The 19,915-nt window shown below is 37.8% G+C and overlaps 1 protein-coding gene across 4 annotated transcripts in view; it reads right to left on the bottom strand.

The window, feature by feature from the left end:
- Positions 1-14,443, bottom strand: part of akt3a (AKT serine/threonine kinase 3a) — a 56,301-nt gene extending 41,858 nt beyond the window's left edge. Inside the window, exons 1-3 of one of the 4 annotated variants that reach the window (XM_084947764.1) lie at positions 14,321-14,442; positions 13,948-14,001; positions 5,315-5,744 (exon numbers count right to left, since the gene is read on the bottom strand). In XM_084947764.1, the coding sequence (XP_084803890.1) occupies positions 5,315-5,360 (46 nt within the window). In that variant the 5' untranslated portion in view covers positions 5,361-5,744; positions 13,948-14,001; positions 14,321-14,442. Of the gene's footprint in view, positions 1-5,314; positions 5,745-12,875; positions 12,954-13,947; positions 14,281-14,320 lie in introns of those variants that run through there. The other 3 variants (XM_084947765.1, XM_084947763.1, XM_084947762.1) reach the window with 3 other exon arrangements.
- Between the last annotated feature and the right edge of the window lie 5,472 nt (positions 14,444-19,915).

Genomic DNA, 19,915 nt, shown 5'->3' with positions numbered 1-19,915 from the left:
AGCTAAACACAAAGTTATCTGTGTATGTTATCCATCTACATTTTGTGTCCACAAGTGCTAGCTGCAGGACTTTTTAGTTCACAAGTTGGCTTCCTCTGTTCCATATTGGCTCTACCTGTCACAAACTGTCTCTCTGCTGTTCGTCTGTAGGCTCTGCAGACTAGTCTGTCTGCACTGTGCTGTCAGTCTGTCTGACTGCCTGGCTGTCTGCCATTCTCTGCAGTGTAGAGTGAGTCATTCTCAGGACAATGGAGACAGTTTGTAAAGCCACACTGGAGCGTACACTTCCTCCGGATGTGCAAGAGGATGCCATTCATAACAAAGCCTTCACTGTCTGTGTGTCTACTATTGGCCTGTAGAATAAGTTTGAGAAAAAGAGGGGATGAATAGTGGTACATGGAAATGAGAGAGAAGAGAAGAGAAGAGAAGAGAAGAGAAGAGAAGAGAAGAGAAGAGAAGAGAAGAGAGAAAGGCGACACAGCAGACAGTAGCGGAGGCAGCAGCGGCTGGTGATTGATATCAGAGATCTGGCACTGCCACCTGATCCAGCCAGCCTCCCTCCAGCTTCACTGAACTCACTGAACTCACTGAGCCAAGATGGCTGCCTCACTGCACTGCACCCAATGAACCCCACAGTGGCCCAATGTATACAGTATAGCACGTACAGTTCCCAGAGGGATTAATTTTAAGAGACTGTACAAGAGGAAAGAGTGCAGAAAGGACAGGTGTGCTGTTCCTTATTGCAGCTCAGTGTCTCATAAGAGAGTGGCGAGATGCAGGCAGGTTGCGTGAAAAGCCTTAATGTGAAACTGCACAAGGACGAGTATGTACAACATCCTCTTGATTCTATCAACAAAGAATTATTGATCCTGACCACTTCGTAGCACGTCTGTAACAAGACACACTCCACTTTGACATAGTTTAGAGATCAGTAACTTTGAGGAAAGCCACTTCACTGGGGACAGATAAATGGATTTTCATAAAGAGACACATTGAATATCTAATGCAGCTACTTCCTGGGTTCTGTATTATGTCATTTCCAAACAAACGATGGAAAGATACAGGCAACATGAGCAGCATGAGCAGAGCTAAAGATACAAATGAAGTTATGAAGAACAAACATTTTTGTGAATGTGTAGGATGCTGCAATGTAATTTAATTCCTTTTATAATATAATATCATAACCAATACACAATCGAGACCATATGTCCGAGCCTGTCGCCTCGTTTGACCTCTTGATTTTTCCCTCCATTATGCAGTCAAAGAAATCAATAATTTCCACTACAAAATTATTGAACTCAGAGAGGAAGAACAAAGAGAAGTGTTCCTTCCTGTGGTGATGATTCATATATTATTAAGATGACTGCATTTGAGAAAACATGGATGTGTATTTGTAGTATAATTTCTAGTTTCTTACAGCTTATGGGAATAGAAGTGATATGCAAAGAGGTATTTGAACTGAACTAGCCTGATGCCCTTTTTATATTTTTAATTCCTAGCAGAAATACAAGATTTATACTTTTAAATGAAGCTGAGTGAAATTTAAAGAAGGAAACATATTGTTTGCAAAAACTGCAGCATATATTTGCAGCATATTGTGTGTCCCTTCTGACTTCAACAGTAAGTTTTCATAGCATTTTCTTTAAACATTTTTTTCTAAATGCATCTATATTCTTTAAGTTTCATGTAAAAATAAATCTAAGTTGTTTGAAAAAAAAACCTGCATCTCTCCTCTATCTCTTGGGAGATAAATAATGATCAAACAAGTCTGCAAGAAGCCTAACTCTACTTTGATATAGTTTTGAGATTATTAGCTTTACAGAAGAGCACTTCACATGGGACAAAGTGTCAAAGAAAAGACAATGCTTTTCACCCTGTCCTCTCTCCTTCAGTGTTTCTCCTCCCTCCTAGCCATCTGTTGTGCTGACTGCTGTGTGGGCTGATGCTGATGGAGGTAACATTATCCACAACTACTGTGTGACCTCTGTGGCCTCATATAGGTTGTCAGAAAGTAAAGTCCCAGCTTTGGCAGAAAAGAAGACGGGTATACTTCAAGATTTAGATATTAAAGCTAAACTAAAACAGCTCTGTTAGGCCTTTAAATGTTGATTGTTACCCACAGATAATCAACACAATACAATGTCCTTCCAAGGTTACACTTGCACCTATTTTCAGAAATTAATAATTTATTTAGATATTTTTTAAAATTTATAGTTGTTTTAATTCCATAATGATTTTGGTTTACTTCTCCATCTGTTCCTTTTATGATGCATTGTGTGGCAGCTTACGGGATTTATCCATTGTTTTTTTTACTTCCATTGATAAAGACATAATGCAGCCAAATGCACTCCCGACTCTGATTCAATGAAAGGAGGAAGGAAATCATCATTGTGGTAGTGAGCGAGTAAGCATTCAAAGGCTCGGTCATCTAAGGACATGGTGCACTCTGTTTTTGTAGAGGTAAAGCTCTTGATGCTTATCTCTGGGTTGCAAGATTACAAAGATAATTCATCTTAACTTTGCGTAACTTTATGCTTTTATTACATTTACATTTCATTACGCTTTATTTTATGTGATCTCTTGTGCATTTCTTTCATGTCTTATGGATCTTTTACTCAGTGTTTATGAAACACTTTGTATTTCAAATTGGTCTCATTGTTTGAAGTAGAAAGGCAATACGGAAAGTAAGGATGCATCCTGAAGCTCTGATATAGTTACAGTACAGGTTAAAAAGGTTGACTGAGGTTGGTGCAGTTGGGCATACATATACAGATATAAGCTACAGAAATAAGTGTATACAGACACCAACTTGTCAAATAAACTCACAGGTACACATAGTCCCTTCGAAGTCCATGAGCAAAAAGTCATGACCGTCACTGATACTTTGAAGGGTAAATGCTTTCTCTTAATCAATCATTTCTAATTTATAAGCAGAGGAAAGAGTAGCAAAAAACAATAAATAAAAATCAGACATTTCTTATCATAGTTATCTTTTAGCTAATCTGGTTAAATGAAAAGAAGACAAAACTGTCCGTTTTATTTATCCAATGGACATACATATCTACAACTTTAGAACAGTTATATCATCAGCAAACGTACAAACAACAGTCTTTATAAAGCTCTTTTATATCTGAACCAAGCCTGAGCTATCAGCAATCAGACCAAATAAAACAACAACCAAAATATTCAACCAACCTGCTTATTATTAAAAGAAAATTTCTGTACGCCAGCAGAGTTTTTCCAACTAATTAACATCAAGTTGTTTTTGATAGCAAGATTGTACCATATTGGAACCACATACTTAACAGCTGCTGTAGACCTGAACTGAGAGAATAAAATTTAACTAAAATGATCAATTACAAGATTACCAAAAATACAACCTGAATTATGGAATACACAAACAAGACTGAATTAGTAACAGGAAGACAAACATATCAGTACTCATCTAAGCAGAAACTATACACAAACCCAGCAGTTATTTAGGTATTGCTCTCATACTGACTAGAACAAAAACAGGAAAACTGTTTTTACAATTTTTTTAACTAGAGGTTTTCAAAGGCACTTAAGAACCTCATTCCTTTATACAGAGAGATTCTAAAACTCCAGAGGTTCAGTGTTTTAGTCTGTGTGTCTACTGTCACTGTCACTCAGTTCAAAACAAAAAGACGTTAGAAGAGTTAGAAAGTACAGGCTCTTCCAGACAGTGAGAGCACAACTGAATGCAATCATATTAGCACAAAGCTTTGTGTATGTGGAAGTTTAACTTTCTGTGTTGGCCTATCTTGCCATTTTATTTCAGCATAAAGCTGTCTAATGACTAAGACTGCAGTGTCTGCTGTATCACGACCTGGACAGTGAGTCAGCACCCTGACCTTGCTTCGCTCCACACACAAACGCAGAGAAAGATTTAGCATATGATGCAGACAAACATTCATATTCCTGACACAAACAAACACCCCTTCTTCCCTCCCTAACCTCTATCTCTCTCTCCCTCTCACTGCAAGCACTAGTATTGCTGCGTCGTGACTGGGGGCGATGTGTTCCTCTTAATATGCACAGACGACTGTCTGAGAATCATACTGGCATGTTGGCGTATATTGACAACGATTTGCCCCTCTTTTTTACTAATACAGATTGTTTTTGAGTGTCTGACACAGTGAGAGAGCGATAATCCAGTCCATGTAGTAGGAGCAGCATATACTCCTGCTGTGCTGTAGGCTGAGCCTACAATACCCAGAAACCTGCTGTCTGTTATGTACCCATGTCACTTCCTGTTCAAGAGTTTCTGTTACACATTCCTAAAACAGCATCACAGTCAAGAGGATGCTGCTCATTGGCCTAAAAGACTGGAAATCCCCTTGTTCTACCCCTGAAGCACTCCTTCTAAAAGACATTCACATACACTTAGTCTTATCCCTCAAGCAGACACACGACCCCATGAAATTGTGGTTTAGGAGAAAAACAAAAACAAAAGTCCTGAAGTATCTACCAGTCAGTGATGCATTCATCACAGAGCTACTCTATAGCACTTTCTTGGCCAATTCTGTCCAGTCTGGCCTTGCTACAAATGCCTTCTTTTGTGTTGTGACTACCACTGAGTGAGCATAAGCTGTGAATGTTTGAGGACAGGGAAGTACTATTTTTTGCCACATGTTCTTCAGCTATTGCAAAATTTTCCCATTTCTCATTCATTTTGCTGTAAACAGGATGTGCTGTCAGTGAACCCCCCCACCACACACACACACACACCCTGACTCCACCCCAACTATCCCCTCAACCCCACATCATATGACTCCCAATGACACCACACTATGAACTTAAAACTTCTGTTTTCAATAACACCGCAGAGAGACAGAACTAACTGGATTTCAGACAAGCAGAAACACTGGCATTAAAAAAACAACAAAAAAAACAAAACAGAAAAAGAACACTACACACCAGCCCAGTAGATGTTGTTAAGTGCACACATATATACACTGGTGCATACAAATTTAAGCACATACCCATGCACAGTCCTTTCAGTCACAACTTGAGAGGGGCATATAGTGGCTTAGCAAACACAGCCAGGCAAGCTTATAATATACAAAGACACACACACTCATGTACAGTCTCATACTACATAATCAGACATCCATGTTATCACTCATACACAGACACACACACAATCGCAACACTCACATCCTCCCACCAGCACATGTGGACAGGCACAGCCAGGCCCTCAGTCTAGACAAGAGGCAGAGGAAAAGAAGAAGAGAGGAGGCAGAAGCACAGGGGAGGGGTGTAGAAGAAGAAGAGAGGTACTGGATGTACTTACCCCGTTTCTGGAGCCATCCCTCTCTAACGATGGTGACATCGCTCATGGTTCCTTCACGCCGAGTCTGATGCCGCTGCACGCCTGCTCCACTGAGAGAGAGAGAGGGAGGAGGGGAGGAGAGGAGGAGAGAAAGAGAGGGAGAGGAGGAGGAGAGGAGAGGAGGGGGGCCGGCTCTCCCAGCCTCCGCGTCACTCTCCCTCCCTTTCTTTCCCGTTCACCCTCTCGTTCGCGCAGCCTCTCTCTTAGACACACACACAAACACGCGGTGTGTATGTATATTGTACGTGTGTGTCGACTTGCTTCCTGTTGTGGCTTATCTCCTCAGCTCCCTCCCTACTTCTTCTCCTTCTTCTTCTTCTCCCCCTCCTCCTCCACCTCCTCCTCTCTCGTTCCCTCTCCAGACCTTCCTCCTCACCAGCAGTGACTCAGCCTGTAAGGAAGTGAAAGGAGAGAAAAATAATAATACAGAAAAAAGTAGAGATGGGTTTATTTTTCTTCCTCTCTTGCTGGTCCCCTCTTCCTCTCATAAGTCCTTTTCTGACAAGACAAACAACTAGTTATTGGGAGGGCTGCTTCCTCTCCTTCTCTCTCCACCCAATCAGTTCTTTTTATCCACGCAACACTCTCTCTGATAAACAAGATGAATTATTACAGAACTGTCAATGAAGCCAAAAAAAAAAAACCTGACACTGACTGCCAAACCAAAATCTCAGAGCTAAAGAACTCATTCATTCACAGATATGTCTGTCCTGGTTAGCAGGTTGTGCTCCATACATAAGCCAATCTAGCGCTCTGCCTTCAATATATTTCTGTATATCAAATAATTTTTTTCAATGTGTGTGTGTGTGTGTGTGGGTATGTGTGGGCTGATTTGAATGTATGTGGGAGGTGAGAGAGCTTCTCAGGACTGTGGAGTAGGGCTTGGTTATAAATAGCAACAACGGCAGTTAGGGATGCTCTCACGCTCCCTTTCTCTCTGCAAATCTCTGCACCTCTCTGTCGTCTCACTCCTGCTCTCCCTCCCCTCTCTTTGTCTCTCTGCATAGCTGCTGCGTTCACCTCAGATGCACCCTACTACACTGTATTACAAAACCCCGCAACGACACTACGCTGCTCAGCTTGAATGAAGATCAGCACCACGGGAGCTAGGCTTGTAGTCAATGCTATCTAGCTGGAAATCAGTATTCAGATCAGCTACTGTCTGCAATGCTGCAGACACTTGTGGGGTCTGCAGCGTCAGAGCGAATGCTGGAATAGACCCACAGATGCGCACACACACCTAGTGACACAGGGCTTTTTCTTTTCTTTCTTTTTTTTAATACATTTTGAAGCAGCAGAGTCGTGACTAGTCAGCGAGCAAATGAACAAATGCAGACTAGTTCATCACATTTAGGTTTGTTGGTAATCAAAGCTCAGAGATTCATTTAATCAACAGGAGGATATCTACTTTCACATTTCAAACATGTCATATGTCTCAAATGTCAAAATGATAACTTTTGGATTTAAGAAATTATAGCACCTATTTTATGCCGTTATTTTGTTTAATTATTGAAAACAATCAATAATGTACATTTTTGCACCTTTGATAATACCTGAAAATGACCTTGGATTTGAGGATGTTTAATATTTTACCATCCAAATACAATGTAATTAGGTATGTGAGCAACTAATCAATCAACTAATCAACTATACAATTAAACTGGAGTTTCTAGTCAGCATATTCACATTTTATACAGGTACATCACCAGCCAACTGTTGGTTTTAAGATTTTAGGCAGCCACCTACGACGGCTACTGTCCTGCCCTGAAGTTGTAAATATCACATCATGGTTCTGCACTACTTGGATCTAAATCAGTAAGAGGCCCTGCCAGAGTAAAATGGCAAAGACCACTCAACCATGTTCTGCAAAGGTGCATGGATGCTAACCTGTAAGAAAGAAGGGTGCTTACGCTAACACAGTAAACATCGGCCACACTTTAGTGTCGAATTGCCACATATTTCAGCAAACTTAGAAATAAGATTTGATTATCTGATTATAAAGAAATACATTTTTGTTTTCAAACAACTTAAATGCACATAAAGTGTGTGTGCTCTCTTATTTTTAGACTAGTTAAATAGTCAATTTTTTCCCCCAGCACATCTAACCTATTAATTTTGTTGGCAAATATATTAACCCTATGGGAACATCTCTTGCTGTAGTTTTAATGTTTGGATTTTATTCATCATACTTTTTTCTAGTTCTTAAATGTCTATTTCTGAAATGTCTAAAAATTAAAATCAATCAAATTCACACCATAAGATAAGGTGCTTGTGTTACAGAAGACAAAAATCAAACATTTAATTTACAATATTACTTATTGAGATGGTTCCTTTTGTGTCCTTTTGTTCAATAGAAAGAGACCTCGTTCTTGAAATCCAGCTCATATTTGTGAAACTGAGGCATAAAGACTATCATAATGGCACTACTTTAGAAGAGAAAAATAAATGACTTTCAGCCCTAGTAATTACATCCAAGGGGATAAAATTCTTTTTATAGACACTATACAATTCTGGATTAAGCTTGTTATTCAATAAAGCTTTGGTTAGCTTCAACCTTAATCTGTGGAGCATAGCCTGGACTGAGTTGAGTTGAGGAGAGTTGAAGTGAGGAGAGGAGAGGAATGTCCAGACAGCGGCAACCCCTTGTCACTAGGGTGGCTGTTGCTATGGTGACATGTACTGCCATGATGAACCAACCATGCCAGGGGAAGCACCTGCCAGACAACATTTATTTCATGCCCTTTCGTTTCAGAGGCAACAACAAAGACAAAAAAATAAAAATAAGGAAAAGAAACTAAGAAAAGAGAAAAAGACTCAGTGGAGGCAGACACATAGCGAGTGGCAGCATTCAAAGAATATGCGTTACATAACAGCAGAACCCTGTTTTTATTATTTACTTTGTTTTGCAGAAGTGATGTTCTCACTATAATTTTGAGATAGTGTATCCAAGAGCATCAGTTGCCACACCTATAGAAAACAATGTGCGTTCAAAATAATAAACAAACTTACTACTTAGTAAAAAAAATTTTAATATATAAATTTAAAATATTTTTTCAGTATATGAGCAATCTCAATATGAAGGGAATATTATAGTTTGCAAGCACAAGACACTACATTGGCATGTATACTCCACAATGCAATGTAGTGATATTGATGGACGAGTAAATTGGGATTTAAAGAAAATATACAATTTTTCCATTTTTAATTTGTCTATCCATAATTTAAGTAGTGTTACCATGGAAATGCATTTCTGAAAGAGTGACTTAACTAAGACAAGCTTAGAAGTGCATCCAAAAGGATAAAAACAACTGAGATTCACTCTTAAGTTTCTTGAACCATGATATTGAGTACATAGAGCACAGTATGGGATTTTGAACTCAATGTAACTAGAAGAACTATACTTACAAGGTGTTGTAACTATACAACACCTCTCAGCACATATTTGGGCAATTGATATAAAGCATTATCTGAATTAAGTTTATTGTCAGTTCATTTACGGGGACATATAAATTGCATCTCTATAATCACCAGTAAGTTCCACCCCAGAATAAAGCTTTAAATTGTTTTTTGTCCCCAGAATTATACTTCTTCCAGGGACATTGAGGGTTGCTTGAGAGCTCTGTGCTTCTCTTTTAACAGTCTTTGTTACAACTGAGAACTACAGAATACTTGATGAATTCCCCCATAATTTACTCTGAAATTGTGATGAAAGTGGAATAATTTCAACACTTTATAAGCTCCATCTGCTTTAGCTTTGAACTGGAACACTTTCAGCTTGACGAACACTAATACAAGCAATGCCAGTTCTTACACAAGTTAAGCTATCTACACTGCTCAAATCCCCACTCATGTCTCTTAATATTGCAAAGGTAAGAAACAGACCCAAATCCACAGGTCTGCCTCAAACAATTTAATCTTTGTTGTATTTTATTTAAAAAAAAACAAAAAAACAAAAACAGATCACATTTCAGACACCAGCATTTTCCAACCACTGTTCAAGGAAAGAAAGCTAAACATCTTTCTTGTAACATACTAACAAGCATACCTGCAAACAGGTTTTTTCCCCAGGTTCTTTAATATTTCAAGACTCTCCTGGCAAACTTCTGTATTTGGCATGACCCGCAAACTTTCTACTAAAAAAAATCAGCAAGTTTTGTGTTCCTCTTATGTTGCCCAAGTTGCCAGACTGTCTATGAAACACAGTCTTCATACACACAACCACACACTACATAGAACTTCAACCATCTGGCAGCAAAACCTGGCAACACACATCCCAATTCATGGGTCTGTGCAGCTAGTCTCTGCACAGGCAAATTCGTTCATTGCTGAATTACTAGCTGGCATCCGAGCTGTTGTTTCACCACTTATCTCTTCTGATTGTGAAAATACTGTAAAGACTAAGACCAAAATAAATAATTGTGAGTTGAGGTATACATACTACTCTTCAAGTGTGTGTAATAAGGACTGGTTTACTTCAGTATAGTTGGAAAGAAAGTTCACCAATCCATAACTCATAACAAAAACATAAAAACATAAAAATTCATATAAGCTAGCCAAACAGCACTTGTCTCTCTGTTCAGCTGACTGGAAGATGATATCAAATGAGACTGTGTAAGTCAAGCATGTTGAACTGATTCCCAGTCTCTTACCCACAGTAAGGAATATAGTTTATTAATTTAACTCTGGTGTTAATCTGTACTCAATATCAACAGATACCTACGGTATTAAGACAGAAAAAGTTATATCACTAATTGATATAAATTTAAACAGTAATAAGGAAGAATGTCTGCAAGTAGATTTTTTTGCAGTGCTACGATAGAAACTGAAGCCTAAGTGGAAGAGAGTCTACTGTACTCCAAGCAAAGCACCAGTACACAATATACAAATATATAAGACTAAAATATGCACCATTACTGGTGTAGCTCTACAGAACAAGTCATCTACAAAAGGAGATATACGCTGACGTCGCAAGCTATCACTATTCTTTAGCTAATTCTATATGTAATCAGCTCTAAAAGGTAGAACATTCCCATCAAACTCAGGTCAGGACAGTACACCTCACCTCAATTCACCTTTCATCACCCTTCCTCACCCACAACACTGGCCTCATGAAAACTCTGGCTGACATCCACAGCAGCAAGTCCACAATCTAAATTCCTAAATGAAAGCCAGCCTTTGGCAGGACCTCAAGTGTTACACTCTGCTAACACAGAAAGTGCTTTAGGTGTTGTTGTCCCCCCCCCTTAGATGGTCTGTTTAATCCGGATCTGATATGAGAAATTCGCTTCTATTTTAATCAATGAAGCTGCCTTCACAGGCTACTTAGGGTTCAAGTCTATTTTCTTCTCTTCATAAGCATTTAATGATGCGAGGGTACATTCAATGGCGAACACTGCCAAAACACAGGTAAGCACACTACACTGATGCTTCTGTATGAAGTGCTGCTTTCATTAGAAGAGACGGAAAATAAAATTAAAAATAAAATGATTAGTCAATTGTTGTACTAGTGCTTAATCTTTTGCATCAAGCAAACATGCTGAGGATGGTTATCAGAGTTTCTGAAATGTAAGTTCTTCCTTTGTATGAAAAGCCTGAGATGTGGAATGTAATGTAACTGTTATTTATTTGTTATTATTAAATGAAAGTGAATTTAACTAGAAAGTGAACACATGAGATTAAATGTTTGTGTCTAGATCTGTGCTTTATTTTCTATACAAATCCTATCAAGCTGAGTGTTCACAGTGCTAAAAGTCCTAGACCCAAAACTGGCCTTGGTACACAAGTGTTTTTTGATTTTTGTTGCGTTCTTTGTTCAAAACAGTTCAGGTTTAGGAACTTGTCAAGGTCACTTCTCTCTTCTTTCACTAGCCAACTGAAATCAGAAGGGATGGGACTTAAAATATCAGCTCTGCAAATAACAGCAAAGGAGAAAAACTTGAGAAGCCTTGTGTAGCCTAGCAACAAAAGGTGCTGGACAGATGCATTTGATGCACTAAAACTTTCTCTATATATGTACTTATGACTCTCTCGTTTACTCCTCACTTCAGCAACTGGTGAGAAAACTTAAAACTGAAACTAGGTTTCTACTTTAGAATCAACAATAAGACTTGTTCAGTTCAATTTAACTCAATTTTATTTTTATAGCACCAAATAATAAAAACAGTCACCTTGAGGCACTTTAAATTGTACGGTAAAAACCCTACAATAATACAAAGAAAACAATCAAACGACCCCCTGTGAGCAAGCAGTTGGCAACACTGGGAAAGAAAAATGCCCTTTTAACAGGAAGAAACCTCCAGCAGAAGCCGGCTCAGGGAGGGGCAGCCATCTGCCACAACTGGTTATGGGTGATGAGAGGAAGACAGGACAAAAGACATGCAGAGATAATAATAACTAATGATTAAATGCAGAGTGGTATAAAAAGACATAGTGAGTGATGTTAGTGCATCATGGAAGCCCCCAGCAGCCTTGGCCTATTTCATCGTAACTAAAGGTGGATTCAGTGTCACCCAGTCCAGCCCCCGCTCTATGCTTTGTTATAATGGAAAGGTTTGAGGGTGGGTGGGCGTTGCAATGTGCAAGACTTGTTGCTTGAAATTTTATGTCATTACTGGATTATGGTATTGGTATGTTATTTATATGCATGCATAACCTCAATGTTCACATATGCTGGATTCTGCCTATTATAGAAATGTATAGACTTAATTTTTCCATTAATGAAATATTATTATTATTTTTTACTATTATTGATACATCCCTCGTTTGAACCTCTGGTCAGATGGTGTCTTTCTGTACTGAGATCGCATGTTCATCCTCCCAAAGTCTAAAGATATGTTTGTTAGCTTAATTGCTGGATCCAAATTGGCTGTAGGTGGGGATGTAAGTTAGATTAAGTGCTTAAGTAGATAGAACAAAGTGCTTGTAGTGTAAAGCACTTCAATGACCAATTGAAGTGCTTTACACTACAAGCACTTTGTTCTATCTACACTACAAGCAAGAGCAGAAAAGTGCTCTATAAATTAATTTTTCCTTTTCATTAGAATTCATGGACTAACCATTTTTCAGACTTTATGTAAAGAAACTATTAAATCAAACAATTAAAAAAATATATACTACATTTAAAAAGTGGGTCAATATTTAATGTTGAGTGTTGCAATACACATACTAAACAGAGGCTATTATGTTCAAAACCAAAGTAATGAATATGCCTCGGTGGTTACCTTATCGCCACTCAGTATCTCTGTGCATTTGATCAGATATGTGTTTTGTTTTGCTCTAAGCTTCTAGAGAGTTTGCATTAAAAACAAACCCATTGCAGGGGCGCCTTTAAGGTTGTAAACTGACATTTTGGTGAAAAGGAAAAGTATATTCCCTATTTACATTAAGGAGAAGTATATAGAAAGAAACAAACCAAAGGATTACATTAAATTGTTTAAATTGAACAATTATAATCAGTTTGGGCCTAATTAATTGACCTAAGTTGTTTAAATTAAGCATTTGTATTAGAGATGCGCCAACTGACCGGCCAGGGACCAAATCGGTCAATTGCCAGTCTTCTCAGCTCAAAACCAGTGATCGGATGGTCAGCCTCCCATATGACCTATTGCAAGCTCAGAGCCAGCAGAATCAGTATGAGCAAAGAATCAAAGCAGTTTTGAGGAAAATTATAAAAACGAGTAAAAAAGAGAAAAGGGTGAAGTTACAAACATTAGGTAAATAATACAAGTGCCTACCCTTTGTCATGTTACATAAATCTGGGGCACCTACTTTTCTTTCATAGGGTAAGTTAAAGGTGGGTAAAAGCAACTCATTTTCAGTTTATTATCTGTACATCTTTCCAGTAGCAAAGCATTTTTTTATTTTTTTTATTTTTTGAGAGAGAGAGAGAGAGAGAGAGAGAGAGAGAGAGAAGATTCTGTAGCCTTATTGCAGTTTGGGTATTTTTGTAATGATCTCTTTGACATGAAGATAATATTTTGTTCTGATACAATTCTTAAAAAGAAAATAAGAATCAATAAAAATTGGTAAGCAGGTTTCCTCTAATTTTTATTCTGCTTGGGCTCCTAAATCTATTATAATCCAAATATCAGGCTCCAAAAGTAAAAATTTGCAACACATATTGTTTACTAATTCAACCAGCACTATTCCCATTATTATCAACTGGATTATCTACGAGTGTGGCGCACACCCTCTTAATTACTTGCCGTAACTTGTGTAGGCAAATCGAGCCAGGCCTAGTCTGCCGTTTCTCTGCATACCGCGTACATGCAAATCATCCCGATATACTGCTGCCTCAAACTGCAGTGATGTATCCAGCAGGTAGGATGAATATGATTGATTAAGACACACAGGTACCACCACTGCAATACCTGCGTCACGGTGATTTGAAACAACTGACGCATATCACACGCAGGCAGAAAACTGCACGCACGATAAACGTTTAAAAACACTACTTTTTATCCCCCGCCTCAGTTTTCCCTTGTGAGCGGTCAAACACACCTCGCTAATGTTATCACGAGGCATTATATTACTAGCTTTAGCGTTGCTCGTACCGTGTTTACTGTCACAACAGTGTGGCTAGCTAACAGTATTACCTGTAGCCGCAGGTGCGGTAGAGGTGGTGGTGTGTGGTATCCCCCTTGCACCTGCTGTTGACAGGACGGCTCGGGTTATTAATTATTTTTTTCCACGCTTCTTAAGTGAGGAACACTAAGCTATCCTGGGACTGCAAGATAAGTAAGCTAAGAAACCGTCGTCGGTTCACGTTACGAGCCGATGCAGAAATAATCGTTTGCAGACACATCAAACGGATTTCCGCGGAGCTTTCGTTTACCGCAGCCAACGGTTGTTTTGACTCTGGTGAGGAAAACCGGTGACGTCACTCAGGGAAACGGCAACCCCATTTCTGTTATGTCCCCATCCCCCCACCCACATTCTCACACACACGCACGCGCGCGCACTCCCTACCGTCTCGTCTCGTTCTCCCGTTTTCGATTTTAACGGTTTCAGTTCTGTGTCTGGTTTTCCTTCCCTGTGGAGCTCTCTCATCATCTCATCCCAACACCCCGTGCGTCTGTGCCGGCTAATAAGCCAAGTATCGCGAGAATTAAGTGCTTAGGTGGTTTATCTGCGAGATAACTGAATTACAAACCCAAACATATCATCAGAGATAAGATGTGAGACAGACTTTATCGATCCCAGAAGTTTGGTGATTGTTGTGTCACAGTAGTCAAGACATTACACAGCCTATGACAATAGCTTAAATAAAGAAGAACAGTATGACAAGAGCAGAAAAATTGGAGCACAATTTTTAAAATAGAGCAATACCGTGATGTTGTCTAAGTAGTTTTTATTTTTATTTAATTTTTTCCCTTTTTTAAAATTCAAGTTAGTATTATTTGGTTTTCTTAGGTGGAAATAACATGAGTTCTTATTCTCTGAAATTTTTAAATTTCATTTTAGTTTTTATTTCTTTTAGTGTTTTTGTTAGTCTCTTAGGTAACACCTTATAATAAGCCTATCATTAAGGGCTCAAGTCCCCTGTAATGAAACTTCATTTCCACTTTTTTTATTTGAAATTACAATGTAATTATATTTACCTGCAAATACTTTAAGGTAAGTACACTAGAATAAGGGAGCACCAAGTCAGGTTTTTATGGGAAACAAAGAATTAATTACATTGTAAGTAATTTTAAGTATAGGGCAAGTGAATTTCAGTACAGCATAAGTCATCTTCAGGACACCATAGATAAGTTTAAGTACAGCGTAATTTTATTGTGTTTTTTTTAAACAACATTTCCCCATCTTAAATCTTACATACTGTACTGTACTTCTCGCGCAGGCCATATAATGAAGTGCTTTAATCTCGCTTTCTTACGTGCTTATTTAATATTCATTATGTTAATGTGCATGATGGATGTTCTATTATACAACTGTGCTTTTATCATAATAATCTGTGATAATGTGATATTTAAATGTGATCATGACTATTCTTTTTGTAACTTACACAAAAACAAATACCATTAAAATTTAAAATATCAAACTTCACAATCACCTCACAATAACTGTTCAACTATAACTTTAAGAATAAAGTGTTCTAAATCCCTACTGCATGCCTACTAAAAGGGGAAATGAAAGAACAGGCAATTTGCACATCTACATAATAAATATTTAATAAAGATCTAAAACAAATAAAGATGAGAAAAGATTAAGTCACTTCATAATACGACCTGCACCCCAAAACATACTTATATTAAGTATACATTAAGTATATTAATAATAAACCAGATTTTTTTTGTTTTTCCTCAATATTTACCATGATATTACACACAACTTTACTTATGCTATACTTAAAATTCACAGTATTAATTCTTTATTTCCTGTAAAAATCTGATTTCTTACCAAATTCTTCTAAGTATTTGAATGCAAATATAATTACATTGTAATTTAAAATAAAATACATTGAAATTCCTTTTAATTACAGGGGAATTACGCCCTTAGTTATGGGCTATATTACAAGTTGTTATCGTTCTTCATTAATGTCCTTACAGTATTGAGCAGATACAGATTTTGGTAAATCATACATTTTTTGAAAACTGTTGACTCACACACTTGCAGTCATCCAAAATCTCAGTAAACACCTCAAAAAACATGTCCATTAAATTAATTTTAGTGGGCTTAGCAAAGGTGCAGCCACTCATCATCCGTTCATCAGAGCTTTACTTACTTGAATAACCATAGGGGTGTCAAACATAAGGTGCACCAAAGGATCAAATTTGGCCTACTGGGTCACTTTGCAAAGTGTGAAATCATTAACTATTTTTTTTACGTTAGTTTTGAAGCAAAGACTGTTGAACTAAAGTGAGGTTTTTACTTTGTAAGTAAAAGTAGAAGTCATGTGATAACTTTAAGTGATTATTCTTAAATAAAAGTGCATTATCACATGTATTATTATTTTACATTACATCTGCAAGCGCTTTGTGACTAGCAGCCTGCTGCTGCCTGTTTGAAAGGCATAAAATTACATTTTTCCACCAACAAGAGATTTTGAAAGAACTATTAGCTGAAAACCTGGCATATTTTGACATTGTGTGTAGTGTCTCCTTAAAAAACTAAGCAAACTAAACAAGTGGAAGACACAACCTACAGCAGATGAAGAGTATGTGAAAGTCATGTCCTTAAGAGAAAAAAAATCCAGCAAGAACCTGAGAGATACATCTGGCCCTCCAGCTAATCCAAGAACTAATTCTTAAGGAAGGGGAACAGGGAGAAAATGCTGAGGTATTCCAAATTACACAGTGATTGGATGAAAATCAGTTTTGTATCCCTTGTCCCTTGCGAAACTGGACACATCTCACAAGAAACTTGTGGCTCAAAAGGCCTGATCTGTGAATGGATCCTTGGCGAAACCCAAAGATGATTACCAAACAGAAAGGCAACTGAAATAACAGTTAGAAATTTCAACAGGTATTGCAACAGAAAAAGGGAATTCACTAATGTACAAATGTTATCAGTTAGACCAGAAAAACAACATCTAACCTCCATTTAGGTGCATAAGAAGGTATGAATTAAAGTTAAAAAAACAAACAAACAAAAAAAACACCCAACATTATATTTATTCATCACAAGACTGATACAAACCAGTTTCTTTATCTTTTGCTGAAGTATATCACAGTTTCATATTGACTCTCACATATTAACCCACACAAAACTAACCCTTCAGCCCAAATGTCACCCTAATGTTACAATTTAATGTCATATTACAAAAAAAAAACCCATTAGATGTTATTACCACTGACTGAAAATGTACTTTTGTCAGTTGTATTTATACTTATGATCATTAACACCATGTACCAAAAATACCTTCCTGGCTGTTCTTTATTTTTCAATTAATTTCAGCTACATCCAAAAATATGACTCATATTAATAATAATGCCCCGTTCTGTAACTGCTGTCTGTGTGAATAAGCACAATTACTAACAATACTGCCAAAATGTTAGCTTCACCAAATGTCCACAAATGATCCATCCATTTTCTTTACCTTATCCAGTTCAGGGTCACATTTGGACTGGAGTCTATCCCAGCTGTTACAGGGTGACCCATTCTGAAATCAGTGGAGCTAAGTGTTACTGATATGGAAACCATTACTGATTTATTATTTACAGTTATGATCTTACTGTATTTGGAGAAGAGATTTTCCTACACCTGCATGTGTTCTCTCCTCCCACTCCTCCCACACTTCAAGGACATGCATGTCTGGTTTATTTGTGGGTAAGTAAAACATTGTTTATATAGCACCTTTCCAGACAAAGATAACAGTGTTTCACAAAAAAATTCCAGAGTATTAAAAAATGAGAAAAAAGGGAGTTAACCAAAAGCAAGTCTGAAAAGATAAGTTTTTAGTTGCTTCTTGAAAGAGACCACTGAGTTTTCAGACTGGTGTGGTGCACAACAAATACGCCATGATCACAAGATACTCAGGCACCCGTTGGGGACATTTGCCGATGTAAGCTGGTGCTTGTCCATGAAGAGGTCTAAAAGTCAGAACACAGAAACCCAAAATTTGCTTAGAAAAATGAACAATGAATCACATCAATGCTGTGATCAATGTGACCCTAAATAGGTCGTAAGTGTGAATATATGCGTGACTAGTTGTTTATTTCTATTAGACCTGCAATAAACTTGCAACATGGCCCCCAAGGTGGATGGATGGATAAATGATATTCCTACTGTTGCTTGAAGAAAGCCTACAACATCTTTAAATCTTGAAAAGTTAGAAAACCCTTGATCTGTTCTTATAAAAAGAGAGATACCAGTTTAAGACACTGGGCTGTTGTATGCAAACAGATAAATCTTGGAAACCACTTACTCCTACAAGGCAATCTGGATTTCAGTTAAACTTTTTTTCATCTTTAAGATCAGTCTTGGAATAAACAAACAAAAGCCAGGAGAATTCACTGGGTGGTTGTGTTACATTGAAATGTTGTATCATTAGAAATGTTTTAATAGGTTTTTCTTTGTTTTTTATTACTATTTCTATTTCAAAGACACAGTGTCTGAACAATGACCAACCTGTGAGGTCAACAATCCATGCATCCTCTTCACACTGCCATTTTCCAAATGCTGTTTACAGCCCGGAAGGATCAGACAGCTGCACAGCATATGACTGAAATCTCTACACAACAGCTGATCAGTCTAGTGTAAACCAGAATGTTCAGTGCACATATAAGGCTCAGATTGTTTATGCAACACATTTTTTGAATTCCTGTGCAGTTTGTTTCAAGCCAACAGGGTCAGCTGTCCTATTATGGTTCTTTAATTTTGTTACAGCCAATATTGAATTAGGGCATCCTAGTGTCAGTTTGGTTATTCAAGAGTTGATACAGACAAATGATTCTTATGCTTTTGATAACATCTTAGAAAGACATGTCCTTATATTAAAACTAGAATTTTCATTTGTTGGCTTTTTGGCCTCCATTATCATCATCTGTGTGGAGCATGGAGCTTCAGCAGCAGAGGGTTTAGGTATGGGACCATGGCTGGGCACAGAGTGCAGACACAGGTGGACCTAGCGTGTCACATAATATATATGTTTACTGTTCTGGCCTCCCTTAACACACATACACGTATTGCCATCAGCTGGCCTTTCGCTCACAGCCCTGTGTGCACGAGGGGGAGTATGGGTAGCAACCAGCAGCAAAAGGAAGGTGTGTGTGTTTGTTGTGAGTGTGTGTGTGTGTGTGTGTGTGTGTGTGTGTGTGTGTGTGGTGTGGAGGTCGAATAACTGAGGTGGGGGTAAAGAGACAGCTTGAAAAGGAAAAAGGCAACACAGGGGGGCCCTTCTGTTACTGTTGCTGTGGCCAGACGTGCCCCTGTGACACACACACACACACACACACACACACACACACACACACACACACAGATAACTTCGAGTCAGTAAGCAACTTCGGAAATATTAGCCCTCTAATAATACAACAACATAAAGAAGTAAAAGAAGTAAAAGAAACAAACAAAAGAAACACTACATATATTTGAAATAAGCAGAACAAACTCAAAGTAAATATTCATATATATATATATATATATATATATATATATATATATATATATATATATATATAGAGAGAGAGAGAGAGAGAGAGAGAGAGAGAGAGAGTCTGAAAGAAGCAGTACTTTTTTAGTTTTTAGCACAACATATAAAAAAAGAAGAGATCAGCAAATTCTTTGCCATTTGCTTTGAGGTGGATGAATGTCTACCATTAATTTTTTACTAAAAAAAAACCTACCTCGGAAGGCTACATGCACATGTCCACAAATTTTAAAAAAGATAGAGAGACAGAGAGAAAGTAGAGGTGAAATAAACTTCATTCCACCATCCTTTAATCTTTGTTTGTTTGTCGTTGTCCATCTTGCTTTTGTGTGTATTTGTGTTTCACTGAGGTTTTTGCGCTCTCAAGAAAAGATACTAGCTAACTAAAATGTTGGCTAATCTTTCAAAGACAACTGGTGAAAGTCACACACTAAATAAAAAATAAAATAAAAATAATGATGATGTAACAG

The sequence above is a fragment of the Perissodus microlepis genome, chromosome 13, assembly GCF_051167445.1.
Source record: "Perissodus microlepis isolate ML-2025 ecotype Zambia chromosome 13, ASM5116744v1, whole genome shotgun sequence".
NCBI lineage: Eukaryota > Metazoa > Chordata > Actinopteri > Cichliformes > Cichlidae > Perissodus > Perissodus microlepis.
The sequence above is the reverse complement of the archived record's forward strand: the minus strand, read 5'-3'. Positions and strand labels throughout refer to the sequence as shown.